The sequence below is a fragment of the Ctenocephalides felis genome, unplaced genomic scaffold (genome assembly GCF_003426905.1).
Source record: "Ctenocephalides felis isolate EL2017-DRISC unplaced genomic scaffold, ASM342690v1 CF-g0.4_SCAFFOLD_03572, whole genome shotgun sequence".
NCBI classification, from domain to species: Eukaryota; Metazoa; Arthropoda; class Insecta; order Siphonaptera; family Pulicidae; genus Ctenocephalides; species Ctenocephalides felis.
This window is the reverse complement of record NW_020539726.1, coordinates 21161070-21179730: the sequence shown is the minus strand read 5'-3', so window position 1 is coordinate 21179730 and position 18661 is coordinate 21161070. Positions and strand designations below refer to the sequence as shown.

The 18661-nt window shown below is 30.0% G+C and overlaps 1 protein-coding gene across 1 annotated transcript in view; it reads left to right on the top strand.

Moving 5' to 3' along the window:
* Window positions 1–784: 784 nt before the first annotated feature.
* Window positions 785–18661, top strand: part of LOC113387656 (MOXD1 homolog 2-like) — a 300484-nt gene continuing 282607 nt past the window's right edge. Inside the window, exon 1 of the mRNA XM_026625014.1 lies at window positions 785–1179. Within this exon, the coding sequence (XP_026480799.1) occupies window positions 886–1179 (294 nt within the window). The 5' untranslated portion in view covers window positions 785–885. The remainder of the gene's footprint in view (window positions 1180–18661) is intronic.

The following is an 18661-nucleotide window of genomic DNA, read 5'->3' as shown; positions in this document are numbered from 1 at the left end:
ATAGGGCTGACTTTTTATTGGCGCAGAAATGCCGGGCAAGGGCTATTTTCATTTGGAAACATATTGCTATCTATATTTCCAAGTGAAAATCGTTGTCACTGCTGCCTGACAACAGGCTGCTCGAAGTGGGTATCGAACCCGGGACCTCTGAAACAAGTCCCGTCGCTCTTAACCGCTTACCTAATGCACATTTAAAAGCATTATAAAACTGCTAAAGAATTTTACAGCAGTATATAATTCAGCAGTGGAATAATTTATTCTAGTATTCCATAAATGCGTATCCCACGTACTTTCCTATCCGTTTTTCTATTTACCAAAAAAATATTGTACATTTTCAGCTGCAAACAAGAGATTATAAACTGTCAATTATCCTTTAATAGGGCAATTTTCGCCCTTTTAGAAGAGTTCTAATCGCATTATAAGCAAAAGGAAACAGAATGATTCTCTTGAACTGTGCTTCGTGTACTTAATGTCGGATTTATTGCGCTGCTTGTTTTTATTTTCACATTTTAGCGGCTGATAGCACTCGGAAAGTGATTTCAAGGTTATCTTGGATACAGAACAAGTCCTTATATATTACAATTTATTGTAGACCTTATTTATGTGTATTACTCTTAATTTATTCATGCGTGACACTATTTAAAATAAAGTGGGCATCTAAATATTAAGTTCTACTAATTTAGCAAAAACCCACAATTAATTTAACCATTTTCGCTCATATAACTAAACCTATTTTTGTTTCCTTTTCAGTGAGTCCACGATTCAGGATGCGTCCAGCAGTGGTGTCATTTAGAAGTTATCTTTAAAACGTATATCTACAAATACGTTGAAATCGTTGTGCCAAAGACAGCAAAGCAGTGAAGTCTTCTAATTGTCGTTAGAAAAATGATCAGATCGCTTACGATGGATTTCGACAAAAATAGCAATTTCGTCTTGACGCTTTGCTTTGCTGCAAGTTTATTACTGTGCAATGTTGACGCGGCACATTGGGCTCATTCTGCAGATCTGAGCCCGGATTACAGACTGCTCTGGACGCTGGGATCACAAGAGATAACGTTTGAAGTGCAAGTTAGGACTTTGGGTTACATTGCTTTGGGATTTGCAAGAGGCGACGAAGTCAGTGTTTCGGGAGCGGATATGGTCGTCGGCTGGGTGGATAATGGACAAGTGTATTTCCAGGTAAGTCACTTTTGTTGGATTCGATTAACGGCTTTATCTACGAATTTCACCTAAAATGCCACCATACATTTTCTAAAAGCACAAAACGAACACTATATTGAACACTTCCGGATTTATAGTTCATAGCAACAATCGTTTTGATAAATTTGATTGCTTTTGTCCAATTTCATCTGCAAGATAGAATTTTGTTTGTAATATAATTGTATCATTATACTAATGTCTACTTCATCACGTTTTGGTGCAGATTCTAAATGATTAACTAGATTTAAAGATGTTGACAAATGCATTTCTATGTTATGAGAAAGAAAGCATTCTCAGCAGCTTTACTACTAAAAATCAGTCTAACAATACTAATTAAAATTTCGTGACCAACTAATAAGCAGATACAGTAGACATTTCTTAAAGTTTTGTACATGTTGTACCATAATCATTACTTGTTTTCTCGTTAAAGATTTAGCATTCATATAATATAAAAAATCATCTTATATTGCTATAGCACTCATGTTAGTGTCCCTAGAAAGGGCAAGTAATATTTTCTTAGAGAGAGGCAGTTTTTACTGATGAAACCAGTTTCATATGTGTGAAATGAGAATATAGGAAGATATTTGCAAAAATATTGAAGATATTATATTTACACATTTACATTTGATCTGCATATACAATATATTAGTAGGTATTTTCTGACTTACTTAATTTTTTTATCACAATTAATTACTGCTAATATGCAAGATTTTAACTTCTATTATATATTAACTCTGTAATTAGAGGCTAAATGACCTCAAGGTCAAATGCCATAAATAAAAAAAAAAACTTTCATTATGACCAATATTTAGTTGAATGATTATAAGGTGTAATTAATTTCTTATATTTAAAAAATACAGTACAAAGTATGGTGATCAACTTCCAAATCAAACGTGATATAATTTTCAAGATGCCAAAATAAATTACTTAAAGAAGTTTTGAAAGCCCCAAAGTGTGTGCCGAATTGTTAATACATTAACCAATAATTAAAAAAAGAAATGGATGATGAAAAACAAATTGATTTGCATTTATTTTTCAATATTGCTCATTCATTCATATTGTTTTAGGGTGAAGTTATTAATATTACGATTGTTTTGTAATAAATAATTATCGAGATATAATTTTTTTTTTCAAAATACGGTATCAAGAATGCTAATCACCATTCTTGATATTGTATTTTTCAAATATTAAAAACTAATTATACTTATAATCGTTTAATTAAATATTGGCCATTGTGAAAGTTAACATTTTGTATATTGGCAGTAATTAATTGTGATAAAAAAAATAAAGTAAGTCAACAAATAATAATATATTGTATATTATATTCACTTCCAAATCAAATTAAATTTAAAATTACTTAAAAATTTTTTTTGAAAGCCCAAAGTATGTACCGAATTGTTAATACATTAACCAATAATTAAAAAAAAATGAAATTGAAAATCAAATTGATTTGCATTTATTTTTCAATATTGCTCATTCATTCATATAGGGTGGAGTCAAAAATTACGATTTGTTTTGTAATAAATAATAACGAAATTTAATACAACTTTCGTGAATTCATAATTGTGTTACCTAACCACTGAGATAAAATTATGAACTACTGATATTAAATTTATAAAAATTAATTGATTAAGTTCATATGAGAGAAAAGAACTAAAATTGAAAATATGTACTTCTAGTGCATATGCACTTCTTTATCATTTAATTCCCTATTCCTATCAGATCAATCAGCAAGATGAAATTACTATATATACTCCATCGATGGCAGTATTTCAAAATATTATGGTTATAAGCTTTTTATGAAGCTTTGATACTCTATTATTATTTCAACTTTTACTTAACATCATATTTAGTTTATTGCTTGCTGAGATAAAAACCTATAAAGTTTTTACGTACCATATTGAGTATAAATTTTGTACGTGGCATGTGCAGCAATACAATAAAGACAGAACACGGAAAGGGCGTTATATACTCTCTATTTTTTTCGTTCGTAGTGTAAGCAAAGTATGTACTTAACAACTTGGATGGAAGATTTTTGATTTTTTTCGCAAACTATATAATAATATTATAGTTGTATTTTGCTAACGCGATAATAGGGATGTAGGTAGATATATGAAATTAGTGGGGCCAATTCACTGGTAAAATAACCGTAACATAACGTTGTTATGACAACGCTTGATCGCACAGCAAATACGTAGCATTTTGGCAGTTTTTAGTACCAAGAAAGAAGCGCAACATAGCGTTGCCATAACAACGTCATGGTGTGAGCTTTTTTTTTTATTTATTATTTAATAGACCATCAGAAGACAATGTTTCTATATGCCTATGTGATAAATTATATTTGGCGTTTAGAGGTCTCCTCCATTGAAGAGATCCTCTGCTAGAATTATTCTATAGCTGTCTGTATATAAGTAGGCTATTTTACCAGAGAATTGAAGCCTTTGGTTCATTATGCAAAATGTATAATAACAATTCCAAATATAAGCCTTACACACATCAAGATAGATACAACTTTTGCTGATGTATTTACTGAGTGTATTTTATCACTTTTCTTCCCCAGTTTATCTTCTTTTTCATTTGTATTCAATTTTACGAATCCTAATTTCGATGTCCTGCCCCAGGCCATTGATCATTTATTTTCCTTTCTGGGCTCTTTTCCAGTTTTATGGCCGCACACGGTTGCGGCCTGCGCTTTTTTTTATTCATGATATGTGGAAATAAATGTGGGTTGCTTGTTCGGTTCCCGTGCACCGGGTTATATATTGCGAATAGGACCTTTTTTCCAATTTTGTCCACGTGGTGCATATTGATTTCATAGATGCGATTTTGAAATAAAATATTAAAAATTCGAACACTTTTCTAAGCGGAATCAATATTAGGGTATACATATTTTTTGTAGATGATACAGTAGATTATTTTTAATAACACCGTGTCCAAGTTATGAATCGGTTATTAATGTTATATTTTAACAATTTTTTAGAATATAATTTTTGTTCTAAACGTATTAACTTATATATAACGACTTATTGTGAATTTTATTAGCTTTCCATAGGTATATAAAAATAAGTGTTTTTTAATAAGTTTCAACAATATGAGACTGAATATAAAAAATACCCCAAATTTCCTGATTCAAACCCAAATTTCTTGAATTTCTCCCACATTTTTTCTCATATTTTTATTCAATTACTACTGTAGTAAATATGATCATTACTACTGTCTTGAATTGCCATGATGCATTTTTAGAATCAATAGTCGAATTTAGGGTTTCTTAAACTTTTGCCCTTTGCGACCCCATTGTTGATTGCGAGTTTCTTGACGACCTCACACAAATAAAAATTTTTTTTTTAGATTATTTATTTATTTAGTAACCATATACTTATATAGATACATATAAAGATACATATATACATATAAAAATATATACCTTTAAAACTTTTAAAATTCGTTCATTAAACATACAAAAATATAGACGTGATACAATTATATAAATATTTGACATTAAAAACTCTCGCCATTTCAGAAATTCCACTGTGACACCTTATTTGGAGTCGTGACCCATAGTTTGAGAATCTCTATATAATTCAATAATTAATCTCTGTATAATTCATTAATTAATGGTCTCGAAAATACAAAAATATTACATATTTATTCAGATAACTATAATCGACGAATATAGTCGTTATGAAGGAGTAACAAAATTTTGTGCAACAAACAATGACAATTTGCTGTTTAAATTGAAATTGAAAAAAAAATGTATATCTTAGAAAAAAATGGATGCATTTATGTGTGTATGTGTGTGCATGTGTGTATGTGTGTGCGGATACAAAATTTCGTCGATGGTTTTGGGAATACGGAACAACCGATTTGAATGATTATAAAATCATTGATGTTTAGTTTTTGACCAATACTTAATATAAGACATATATTTTTATTGTGAAAATTTTATTACATTTTATAAATTATTTCTGTCAATGATCATCTTATATATATGACAATATAAATTTTTGAGTTGGGATATTTAAGATTTTGATGGTTTTGTTCTTTTAAGTTTAATCAAATTAACAAAAATAATTTTTATTTTCGTATCATAGTAGGTATTTTAAAGAGTATATAAAAGTTTTAGACTTAAAGTTTCAAACAAAGGGTTGATTTTAACTTGATCAGAATTCTAACATCTGTTCCTTATTTACGCATGTAATTTAAGAAAAAAAGTTATAAAAAAGTTTGTAAATTAATTTCTAGAATACTAAGAAAATAAAAAAGAACTTTCAGCGCAGTAAGCACAGAATAGCTTAGTCACAGAAATTTAATTACATCTTATACATCCACATAGTTCATTTGCTCCTATCGGTTTATTGTTCCATCAAAAGGCCAGCCTTTGTCACCGGCATTCGCTCATTTCGATCGTAGAATTTATAATAAAAAGACATCTATAGCGAGGCGTTCTTTCGTTGTAAAATAAATAAATTCCAATAAATAAAATAGAAGAATACCTAGTTGCAGGAAGAAGCTGGCAAAAGAGATCTAGACTTCAATAAAATTTCTTGCCATGACAATGCAGTTCCATTGTATCGTTACGGATGGAATACGAAATACGGGATTCTTGAGGAAATAAAGAAATCTTGAAACAGATATGGAAATATACGTATAAATCGACAATTGACACCTTCAAAAAGTACACTTCAATGTTGGAGATGTGACTTGAATCCGTGAAATAAGATTTCGTAAAAATATATAAATTTTATGGAACAGCAGCGCTTGGAATTTTTATACTTTAATTTTAAATCTTGCGATCTGTTTTACTACTTTTTAAAAATAATTATAGCTTTTTTCGTGAATTGATGCATCAGTCTCAATTCTATAATATTGTTAACACAGCCTATATCAATATTTTTGACTTTTCAACCTAAAATAACATTTTCATCGAAGTGCGAACATTATTGCCCGCCCCAAGACAAAAGATTCATAATTCATTAAAACCAAAAAAATGTTTAAATAATTTAATCTTCCCTCTAGGGTATGTTATAGTAATCGCAAAAAATAGAAAATGAAATTGTTTGGCTTATCTTCGCGTTTCAAAGGTTTCTGAACATTTTGGCATACCTCAGAAAAAAAATGAATGTATGTGTGTGTGTATGTGTGTGCGTGTGTGTGAGTGCGGATACAATTTTTTGTCACACGATCGATTCGATTTCGGGAACACGGATCAACTGATTTGAATCATTCAAAAAACATTCGATTCATATTGATAAGAAGTCGTGCTGATTAGTTTTTAGCAAAGGCAGGTCTAGCCGTTCCGAAGGTACGGGGCAAAAAGTGCAGAAAACATTAACTCGGTTTTAAGAGAACAGGCCGTCCGATTTTAATAATTCAAAAAACATCTTACTTGTATTGACAAGATGAAGAGCTGATTAAATTTTTGAGAAGGCATATCTAGCAGTTTCGGAGATCTAGTAAAAAAAAGTAAAAAGAATGCCATTTGGCGCTCAAAAACGATTATTAAACATATTCACATCAAATTATCAGATATTTTAATAATATGTAATGTCTCTATGCAGTTAAAGATGTGCGATTGCTTTGAAAAAAATTTCAAAATTTCCAAAATATTTCAAAATAAAAAAAATGCCAAAAGTTTTTTTCCAAAAATTAATTTTTTTTTCAAAAATTCAAAATTTTTTAGAAATCTAATTTTTTCCAATTTTGAAGAAAAAATTAACTATTTTAAAAAATTGATTTTTTGGCACGAGAAGTTCTAGAAATTTTTCTTTACGGCATGATGTCATACATCATTAGTTTGTTTTTCATTTGAATATATAGTTTTAATTACTGATTTTTTGTTTCGCTAATTTTTTTAGATGCAAAACAGCAATTTGGCTCATAGAAGGTAAAGTTCATAAAACAAATTTTCTATCCATCTGTTTGTTTATAGATACAATAATAATATTTATTCCTAATATTAAATTATCCATTAGCTTATTCCAATCTTTATTTCATTTATCAGCACAAACTTCTGTTAGGCATAAATAATTCTTATTGTTTTAGTATCGATGTTTGATCAGAATGTTATATAAACACGCGGTAAACTGCCCCGAGCCTATAATATGATGCTCTTGACCTACTTTTTGCGATTTTCCTCCAGATATTGTAGTCCTGTATTGTTAAATGAAAAAAGACTCGTATCCACGATCCATCTGATGCATTATGAGTTCCCAGCCTTATAAGTTATAAGGCTAATATCTTAACTGTTTATCCCTGATGGAAAGATTTTCATTCAGTTTTGTTGTATATAATATATTATAAATATTTGCGTAGGATTTACTCAATCTTTTGATTTCTGATGTTAAAAGTCATAAGGTCAGCGCGTGACGCATTATGTGGGATTAATGTGTGCAATTTTAAACTCGAAGAAAATACAACATAAATATGATTGAGGTTTACGGTGTTAAATTATGAACCTTTGTAATGATAATAAAACCGTAATGTACTTATTTAAAAGATACATATATACTATAGTACTTGATTGGTTAAAAGCATTCCAATTTCACACAGTTCATATGTTAGTGGTTTCTTTGAACGAAGATGAACTTCTAATTTACATAATTCTACGTAATATGTAATGATTTACGTGTAGCAAAAGAAGTATGTTAATAATATATTATGTTTAATGATTATTTTATATAATTTCTAAACGTTTTATAGCACTTCAACGAACAAATATGTTTATGAATGCATTCATGGTATCGCTACGTGTTTGATTTAAATAGTCGCATTTTGAATGCATGGCATCTTGCCAACGAAAATATTCATCTTTTTAGCTATTGTTTTAGAAGACGTCTTTTGCATTTATTATACTATCACGTTCTGTTATTTGGTGCCGGCGATATTGTAACAGAAATTTCATATATGAGGCATCAAATATGGATAGCCTGCCATATTAAGCACATTCGATGTGGAGTGTCTGCAAAGGAGGAAAAATATTTTATTCAATAAATGAGTTTACAATTTTTGATAAGAAATAATATAGGGTAAAGCGAGGTTTAAAAGTCCGCTGGTAAAACTGTTCACCACTGGTATCTCTAAAACTTGTAAAATTAAGAAATTTTTAACAACAATATTTGAAAGCAAAGGGAAAAAGTTGTATAACCAGTCATATCCTCGCTTTATTTTATTTTTAACAACAATATTTGAAAGCAAAGGGAAAAAGTTGTATAACCAGTCATATACTCGGTCGTTATGACGTTGCTATCGGGAGATGAAAGGCAATATCTACAATCCATAACAAAAATATTTTTTTAAGGTTGTGAGCACTGTTGTTTAGTTTACGAGATCTTTATATAATTTTTATGTAAACTTATTTAATTTTTTTATAAGATGTATTGTTAATTTTAAGTCAGATTCAACAGTTTTTTTTATATGACCTATATAAAAGCTTACACGTGGGTGGGATAAAAAGGACCAATCGCAGCTTCATCCCTGTGAAGGTGTGAACCATTAAAAATGAAAAATAAAGAAGTAAATTAAGTTACAAAAGCCAATTTTCAAAGTTAAGTTAAATAAACAGTTATCCCAACTCTGCTGATGATTATTTTTGATGAAATACCAGATCAAGGTTATCTACAGTGTAATCTCTGTAAAAAATGTAGCCATGAAGTTTATATTTGGTATTGGGTGAATAATGTAGTTATTTTTTCGTAAACTCTCTTCCAAATTAAAAATAAGACATTGAACCTGTTTGTCCTGATTATGAGGTAAAAGGCGCCAGGTGATAAATTTTTGAAAAAAAAACAGGAAATAAAACTTATCTACAATGATGAATTAGCTGAGAGTTTTACTGAACATAGTTGTTCGGACGAACTTTCGTTTTATTATATTGACGATGAAGGTGACAATCTTCATGGCATTGAGCTTTTACACGGAATGGTTGCTACCCCTGAAGAGGGAACTAACTGTTCACTTCTAAAAGTAAAGTCCGCGAAATAAAATGTATAATAACTAATAAATATATCTCCTTTCATTATAACTGATAGTGACAAATCAGTGATTGCAATAAGAACTGCAACAAATACATAATATACAATACAAATCAGTGTTTAATACAGTTCACAGCTACAAAGATTAAATTATAACCCAACAACCTGAGTTAATCGAAGGAGAGTTTTAATATAATTCTAAAACTATGTGGCGGTATATAATGGTCAGATAGTTTTTTGTTTGATATGTGTTATTTGTTGTGATATAATAGGTTAGGTTTTTACAATGTAATTCTTCGAAGTGAAATTGGACCTTTGTGCCCCGCCCTACCATATATTGAATTCATAATAATAAGCTGTGGACAAAAATTCTAAAATTTTTCTTGATTATGTTAATAAGTAGACCATGTTAAATTAATTAAATCCAAGAAAATGTACGACTTCTCTCCCATATTACGCCCAAGAAACTAAAGCTCGGTGCACTTCTAAACCATTTCCTTTTAAACAATTCACATTTGTCACGTGCATAACGACACAGGAAAAGTCTTCGCATTTGCAGAGAAACGAATGAGAGAAGAAAACTTCAATCGCGTCAAAGTTGCCAGAAAAGAATTGAAAGTTTTTCGCTGAAATGTGCGCTTTTCTGAAAATGTGTCTGCGACGTAATATTCAAACTAACGTAACCTTACTAAACTCGTTTATGAGAACTTCTGACACCATACCATGCTGTCGTACAATTTTCTCAACTTTGCCATTTTCCGAGGTTACTGTGTTTATACGTAAACACGAAATTGTCGAATAACATATTATTTTGGATGTTGATAGTTTGGTAAATAGGAAGAGAAAATGCGGAGGGTAAAACGTTTAATGTTAAGTTCTTCTTAACAACACTATCTTGAATGTTAGGTCTTAATTGAATAAATATATTGACATTGTACTTGCTAGAAGGATATTAGAGTAGAGCGAAGTTTGAAGCTCCGCGGGTAAAAGGTCCATCATCATTTTCTCAAAAACAAGTGAAATACTGCATTTTTAACGATAATATTTTGTAGTAGAAAGAAAATAATGTGTAACCAGCCATCGCCTTAAATCAGCCAAACTTTGAACTTTGCTTTGTCAATCTTTTTTTTTAACTCTGTTAACTCTCTATTTAGCAATCAGAAATACATAAAGATTCCTATGAGCTAAAATGACAATATTTAAGAGCGATGCCTAAGAAGAACTCCAATGAGATCTTCTTAGTTTTACAATTAATATGATAATATTATATTAGACCTAATCTAAGACTACGTCTAAAGGCCATTGTCGTTTCAATCTTCTTATGCCAAAAGGTTGAGTAATGTCAACTATTGATGGGTTCGAATGTGAGTCCAGTTTGCGTTTGTATTTTTCCTTGAATTCTTTGAACATTAATTGCACCGTTTTCATGTTGAGGTCGCTGTGAATGGTTTCATTTGTCACGTACCACGGAGAATTAAGAATCATACGTAATTTTTTTTAACTGAGTTCTCTGCATTATAGCTATATTTGATTTGTAAGCACATTCCCAGAGCTCAATTCCGTAGGTCCAGATTGGTTTAATAATTGATTTATATAGCAGCAACTTATTTTCAACAGAGTGCTTAGACTTTTTACGCAGTAGCCAATCAAATTCTTTTATTTTAATCATTATTTGCTGCTTTCATGTTTTTATGCAGCTTTTTCAAGTAAGTCTGCTGTCTAAATGGAGACCAAGATATTTCACTATGTACTGTTTCGGAATCTGGCCGTTATTTAAATAAATTGGAGGACACGTACGTAATCTTGTAATAAAAGTATTTTTTTTTCGGTATTCGTTCATTTGTTTTGAGCAGTGTTATTTAGTTTACTATACCTGCATATAATTTTTAGGTATATATTCTTTAATTGTTTTATAAAGTATATTGTTATTTTTAGGTTAGATTTAATAGTTTTTCATATAACCTCTAGAATAGCTTACATGTGGTCGGCGTAAAAAGAACCTTAGGCTTTACACTTGCAAGGTGTAAATGGCAAACAAAATGAGTCAAAATATTCATTAATATTTTTGGCGAAGTTTATATAAAATAAAAAATGAATAGTTAGATAGCTGTTTGTTCGTTTATTGCAAAGTTGAAAGTTCAATGTTTCTTTATGGTTTCAACAAAGCAATCAGCAAAGCAATTATTCCGGAGTGAAACTTCTTAATGATAAATCATGTGTAAATACAATTCAATTACTACGGTAACTTGTTAACTTGATGCTCGAGATTGCATCCTCGGTCATAATACAGGAATCCCGGAATCCCGGAAATATCGCAGGCGGAATATCTGGATGTGGTGCCTATATATCCTGTGGAACCGCCGGGATGTGTTATATAGGTGGCCAGGTGGGAATTGAATTTACATAACGTTGATATATGTGCTCGTATGCAGGCAAACTATGTCAGAGAGAGGGAGATCCTAAATGCATGCGCACAGAATTTTGCTCTACAAATAGACGGTTAAAATGGATTTTATATTAGCTTGAGTAAATACAAGGATCTTATTAAACGAAATTATTACTATGTGAAAAGTTAAACTAGAATTTTAAATGTGGGTTATAGAAATGAAATTTTTAGATTTAATTTACTATGCTCTATTTGCATAGCTTCGACGTGTATTTAATATGAAATACCTACTGCAATCTTATTATTCTATAGTTTTTCTAAACATTTATTCTAATTTGGTTTAGTATTATTCAAACTGTGCAAACAGAGAAATTCAATGTAAAAAATGTAAATTGATTGAATTGCGCTTTATCTAAAAGACAATATTAAGAGCTAAAACTTTCAGAGAATTGTTTTTTATCAATTTGGAACGAACGAAAGATTCTAAAACTCTTTCTAAAATTTTATGAAAGGTAATTCATTACAGTTTTAGAATCTTTCGTTCTTTATATTTCTTCTCTGTTTTTCTTTCCCCTTTTGTTTCTCACAACTCTCTCCCACTCCTTCATTACACGTGCGGGCTACACTGCGTTGTAACCTTGATCAGTGTCCACAATGCAATGCTATCAATAACATTAAATATAGGATGGCAATATATACTCCTTCTATTTCTCGTTTGTTAATATAATAGTATTTTATTATTTCACACAAATTTAGTGTTTAATCAAATTTTACATCATAATTAATTTTTTCTGTTTTTCCTGGTTTGGTATGTATAATTTCCTCCTTTTTTATATATTTATATTTATCATCAACTGTGTATTTATGTTATATATTTTTTAGATTAAAGAATGATGACACGCATCAAGTGTCGAAACGTTTAATGGAATAAATAATTTTGTTATTTAATCCTTTTTTAATTCGACGGTTGCGCTGCAAAAAATATTACAGTATTTTATATATATATATGTATATATATATATATATATATATATATATATATAAACTTTATCCCTTCGTGTTTATATTTATTTCCTATTGCAATACATTTTTTCGTGACTCATTCATTCGTTTGATCTCCCAGTTTGTCTGCAAAGTAAAATTCAATTAATGAGAGTTTCTCTGCAGATATTACATTAAATGCACAGGTAGGTCGGCACGTAGGTAGACGCTAACGTTTTTATCGCATTATTAATTTATCAAATTTAATAGAAACTCAGTCCTTTTGTGAAACTTATAAAAACGTAATAAAATACAAGCAGGTCTCTTTTCTTCAAATAACGCTTGTTAATAAATCACCTTGAGATTTCTAGTACAAAAGGAGGAACAAGAGAATACTTTTTTTCGATTCTATAGAAATCCGACGTTTCATTAAACTTGTTTAGGTCATGGGGTATGGTTCCTTCTGGGGGTTGATTTCTGAAGAGGTTTTTTTGTAATGTTTAGAGGAAAATGAAACGTCATAAGTTAAATAGGATGCTTTCGCTATTGTGGAGATAATAAGAAAACTTGTTTCTAATAATTTTTGGTAAATATTGTACTAGAGTGAAATTGATAGAGGTAACTTTTGGAGATTTTTTGAGATACACTAAAATGTTTAGATTGTTCAGTTTTACATATCGATTTCTATTATCTTTTCACTTTTTCATAACAAGCAAATGATCAGCCATCTATCTGTCGGGTTTTGACATGAAATCACGTGCTGGCATGATATTCACGTTTATCATATTCAATACTGTCCTATATTCCTGTATTCGGCGTTGCTCTTGGAATATTATTACATGAAGGGTGCTAAAGTCTCATCATACCGCTGGAAAAAAAATCCACCGAATATCCGGGCGTCATGTTTATAAAGCAGAATATGTACTTGAGGAAATCACTTTTCGGAAGCGTTTTCTTTTAGAAGAGGTGCTTTAAAAAACGTATCAGGGATCATGGGATGATACTTTATTATATTTCGGAGGCGGATAAATTAAAATATATTCGATATAAAGCATACCGGGAGCAGAATTAAATACACTATGATTACAGATTTATTCGAAGATCAAGGGATGATACTTTAATATATTTTTGGAGGTAGATAAATTGAAATATATTTGATAAGAAATTTATCAGAAGCTACTTGTATGTGTAATCACATACTCTGTGTATACTACTTAAATTGAAGCAAATGAGAATAAAATATCCGAATTATTGTCGAGCTGACTGAATCAGTAAAATACATGATTAAAATTTTAACATGATATTCTGCAGCCATATTAACTTCCCGTAATTTTTGCATATCTTTATGTTTTAGTGGTTTCTGAACATTTTGGCACATCGTAAAAAAATTGATGTGTATGTATATGTGTATGTGTGGATACAATTTTTGGTTGACAATTCCAGGAGTACGGATCAACCGATTTGAATGGTTCAAAAAACAATCGATTCCTATTGATAAGGAGATTGTTTTTGCTGATTAGGTTTTGGCTAAGGTTGGACCTGCAATTTTGGAGATACGGTGCAAAGAGTGCTAAAAATAAAAATTGTATTCACACAGTTTTCGAGAACATTTCACTTGCATTGAAGTAATGAAGAATGGACTAAATTTTTGCAAAGGCAGGTCCAGCAGTGTTGGAGATCCGGAAAATAAAGTTTAGAAAAAATGCTGTCGAAAATCAGATATTTTGTAATTTAAATCAACCGATATGAGTAGATATCAAAAACTTTCAAGAAATTTCAAAATTTTCAAGAAAAAAAGCAAAAAAAAATTAGTTTTCAAAAAATTTGAAAAAGTTTTTAAAAAATTTAAAATTTGATACTTTTTCGAATGTTCCCAAAGTTTTTAAAAATGTTCTAATACATTCAAAATTCTCAAAAAAATCTAATTTTCTCCTCTGAGCTTTCACAAATTTTAAATTACAGTATAGGAAGTTCCAGAAATTTGCCTTAAGGCACGATGCCATGTACCACTAGTTTCTTATTAAAATTCTGAGTGTTTTTTATCAATATTTTTCCATAAGTACATAAACATATCCCGGATTCCATAACAGCATCGTAAGAATTTTTCGTCTGACTCGATTTTGCCTTAGCGCATTCGAACGTAGAATATTTGTGGGATTTTGCATTTCTAGTGCATATTGAAAATGATCGCCTGTTATGCCATGCCGAACGTTTTTCCCGTATTCAGTTTATTTTCACTCCGGGTCTTCTGGTATACAGGAGTGTGTATATGTAAATATAGAGCATTATTCGAGAATATATCGTCGTTTCATACAATGGTGTGAATGCCTACAATGGAACTTGTATTGAGAGATGCTCCGTCTTCCTACTACTGTGCATGTATGTTTATTTGAAGCGCACTTTTCATACTTGGGGACCGAGAGGTGTCTATATCTTTTGTGCCCTGTACGTTTGCACTAAAATATTATCGAATCCGGAATAATATATATTATAATACACACATATATGTATATATATATATATATATATATATATACATATATATGTGCTTATATATAATTTACAGGGTGCGCCATTTATATGTGGCCAATGAAAATGTTGAATAACTTGAACAATTTTCAATGAATTTTGATAAATTTTTTTTTATTATCAAATTCAAAACTTTGCAATTTTTTCTTATCAATTTAGTGATAAAAAAAAGTTTGTCAAAATTTATTGAAAATCGTTCAAGTTCAACATTTCTATTGACCACATATAAATGGCACACCCTGTAGTAAAATTAGGCAAACTGCGACATGCGGGGATAAGAAAATAATGTATATGCAATCCCGTTACATTTTGTTTTCCTTTTTTGTTTATTCAATTTAATTTTTGAAGTAAAACTTCTTTAGGCGCGACTAGGCTGTAAATCCGTACAAATGCAACGGAAGGGCGTTACGGCCGAGACGAGTGCCAATGATTCGTCATTCGCTCTCCATGATATCATTTCTATACGGGTCGATTGTGATTAGTCGTCGCGTATGTGAATAGAGATCTATTGTTATATGCGTTCCGGCATCAACGTTGTATGCGTACCGATTTCAACAAGGAAATCGACATAGATAAATAAAAAATTTAAAATTACATCGTAGTACAAATCTTGATTTAATGAAAAATGCGTGAATCAGAAGAATATTTTGCCCTGTTCCTTAATATTTTACCCTGTTCCTTAGAAATTATTTTTATATTATTCGTAGTTTCTATAAATCTTTGAAGTTATTAAAATGTTTTAGGCAAGACAGATATTACAGCTGTTCGAAGAATGAGATTATATCGCAAAAAAGTAAAAAAAATGCAAGCAGTCAATGAATGTATATTAATTTTAATTACATGAATTTCTACAAAAACAATTACATGATGAGTGAAGTTGCGAAAACAATATTTGTTTAGGCGTTGTTTAACATAATCCACTGTTGTTTTTAGTTTATTACGATTAATACACTTTTGTTGACAAACTTGAAAATGATTTAACAAAATTTTAATAACAGTTTAGGAGTAGTTTAGTGACAACACACGTACAGAAAATTTAAATATTTATGATATATGATATACATATTTATATATCATAGGTTCATTGGCTACAGCTTTATTGATACTTTTATTTAGTGGAATTAGAAAATAGATTTGAATTACAATAAATGGCACATAAGTACAGTGCACTATTACAGCAATCCAAGCAATTGCTAATTTAAATGAACTAAATTCAAATAAATATGAGTTTGCTAAATTAGGTAAATTAAACAAGTCCACTATCAATTCAAGCATTATTCAAAAACTTTGCCATTTACGTTTTATATCACGCCGCACATTGTGCTTTATTTTATTGTGAAATCTTATGAAAAATATATAATTTCTTACTTCAATATTATTGTCGAAATCGATTACAAAACATCTAACAACAGTAATGATTTACATGTAATATGCAGATATGTGTAAGAGTACAAAAGTACGAAAGCCATTGGCAAATTGTTTAAGGTAATAAAATTATATATCATATTATATTTTATAAAATATATAGTAAGCATATATATTTATATATTGAATAAGATACCTATATCCATATTACTATAGGTATCTCATCTGATTCGGTTTTGTATGTATAAGTAGGTGAAATATATTCCAATGGCTGCTGGGTCGTTTTACCGGATATTGAATACGGTCTTTTGTATAATTCAATATTTCGTGAAATCGTATTTTGTATATCAGAAACAGGACTTATGTAAATTGTATGAAAGCAAAGTAGGTGGATGGTGTAAGAGCATAGAAAAGCAGTTTTCAGCACTGGATCGATGGCTCGGTTAAAGCTTTTAATCTACTACGATGAAAAATAAATCCTTTTACATCCACCAATGGTATTAATTCTGAGTGCGATATTCAATAGAATCGTTTGCGTTTAATTTTTGTTGTTGATTTTGGCGATGAAACGTGGCTGGATGGATATGGAACTCCTTGACATGGATAATAGTCGAAATGGAAATTTAGATAAATTTAGATTAATTGATGATCAAATTTATTGAATATGTTTAAGATAGAGCTTTTACCTAAAATATGTAATAGTTATTTTTTTATTTTGTTGATTTTGTCGATGAAACATGCCTGTTTTGATATGAAACTCCTTAGTATGGATAATGGTTAAAAAAATTAGGCTTGCAACAAATTGTATATTGGGCAAAATGCCGAATACCGAATGTTCGGCATGCTCCGGAGACCGAATACCGAATATTCGGCAACTATTCAGCAGGTTTTTGGTCAAAATAATAAGTAATTTGTCAAAATAGAAATTTAGCTAAATTCAATAATAATCAAATTGATTACATAAGGTTAACAGAAAGGCTTTTCTTAAAATATTTAACGTTTATTTTTTTATTTTGGTAGATTTTTTTTATCATATGACTGTGCTTAGCCTTTCTAAAAATACAATTTTTAATTGTTTAACACATTTGCGGACGTGAATGCTATATCATTCATTTTTATTGTGATGCAGAGTGACATGCATTCAAATTTCAAAGTCATTAATTTTGAATTTAATTTTACATAAACTTACGTTTTTGTAATTGTTATTCCTATCCCGGTGAAGACTAACTGACTCCTTGGCTATTTTCGTATTATCTTATCTTTTCCCGTAGTCACTCATTAGCTTGGACAAGCACATTACGAAAAATAGAAGCGTAATACTTGACGTGGATGCTATAGCATTTATCGTATAAAACCATTAAAGTATGATTATCTGACTACCCTTACCTAAATTAGTTGATACATTTCTAAAAACATGGATTACTACTTATGGTTTTCAATTTTTCATTCACCTAATTTCTAGCTATCTATCTAATTTTTGCTTGTTTATAATTTATTAAAATTCAAATTTACTACTGATTATTTGTTAATTAATTGAATTGCATAACAATATAGAAAGAATTTACTTGAAATACTATAAAAGTAATTAATTTAATTTTGCATTTAATAATATTTTGCTATTCATTCTTTTAATTAACTAAATATTACATTTTACATTGTGCATTTTAATAGCAAAACGCAATCTTGTGATTATGACTATAGAAGTATTTCACATTTTATCACAAGTCGTTTGCAATTTACAAAATTGAAGAAAGTAATAAACATTATTTGTGAGTAGGGCATTAAATAGTTTTTATAGGTACTTTTACGAAAGCGTTTGGAACATTATTTTCATAACGCTTATTTTCATAGAAGTTGGACTTTTACCAAAGTGGGTATTGTACTAAAAAGAGTTGCAGTGCGGGCGAGATTCACAACTTTACCTCGAATACACAGATTCACAGATTTATATATATATACATATATATATATATATATATATATATATATATATATACAGCAAAATGTTAGTCCAAGTACTTGAATTGTCGAGTATTAGTATATATCAGGAACTCTTTACTTCTGCGTCGCTTATATACGCTCAGTGATTTCTAGTAGTAAGACTTGTACTCAAATACAGGCTGCCTGTACATAACTCGCAATTGAATTGAAGTTTGCGAGAATAAGTTTTAATCTTATGCAGTTAATGTATTGTGAACAAACAAGTTCTAGAGAATATAAAATTGCGATG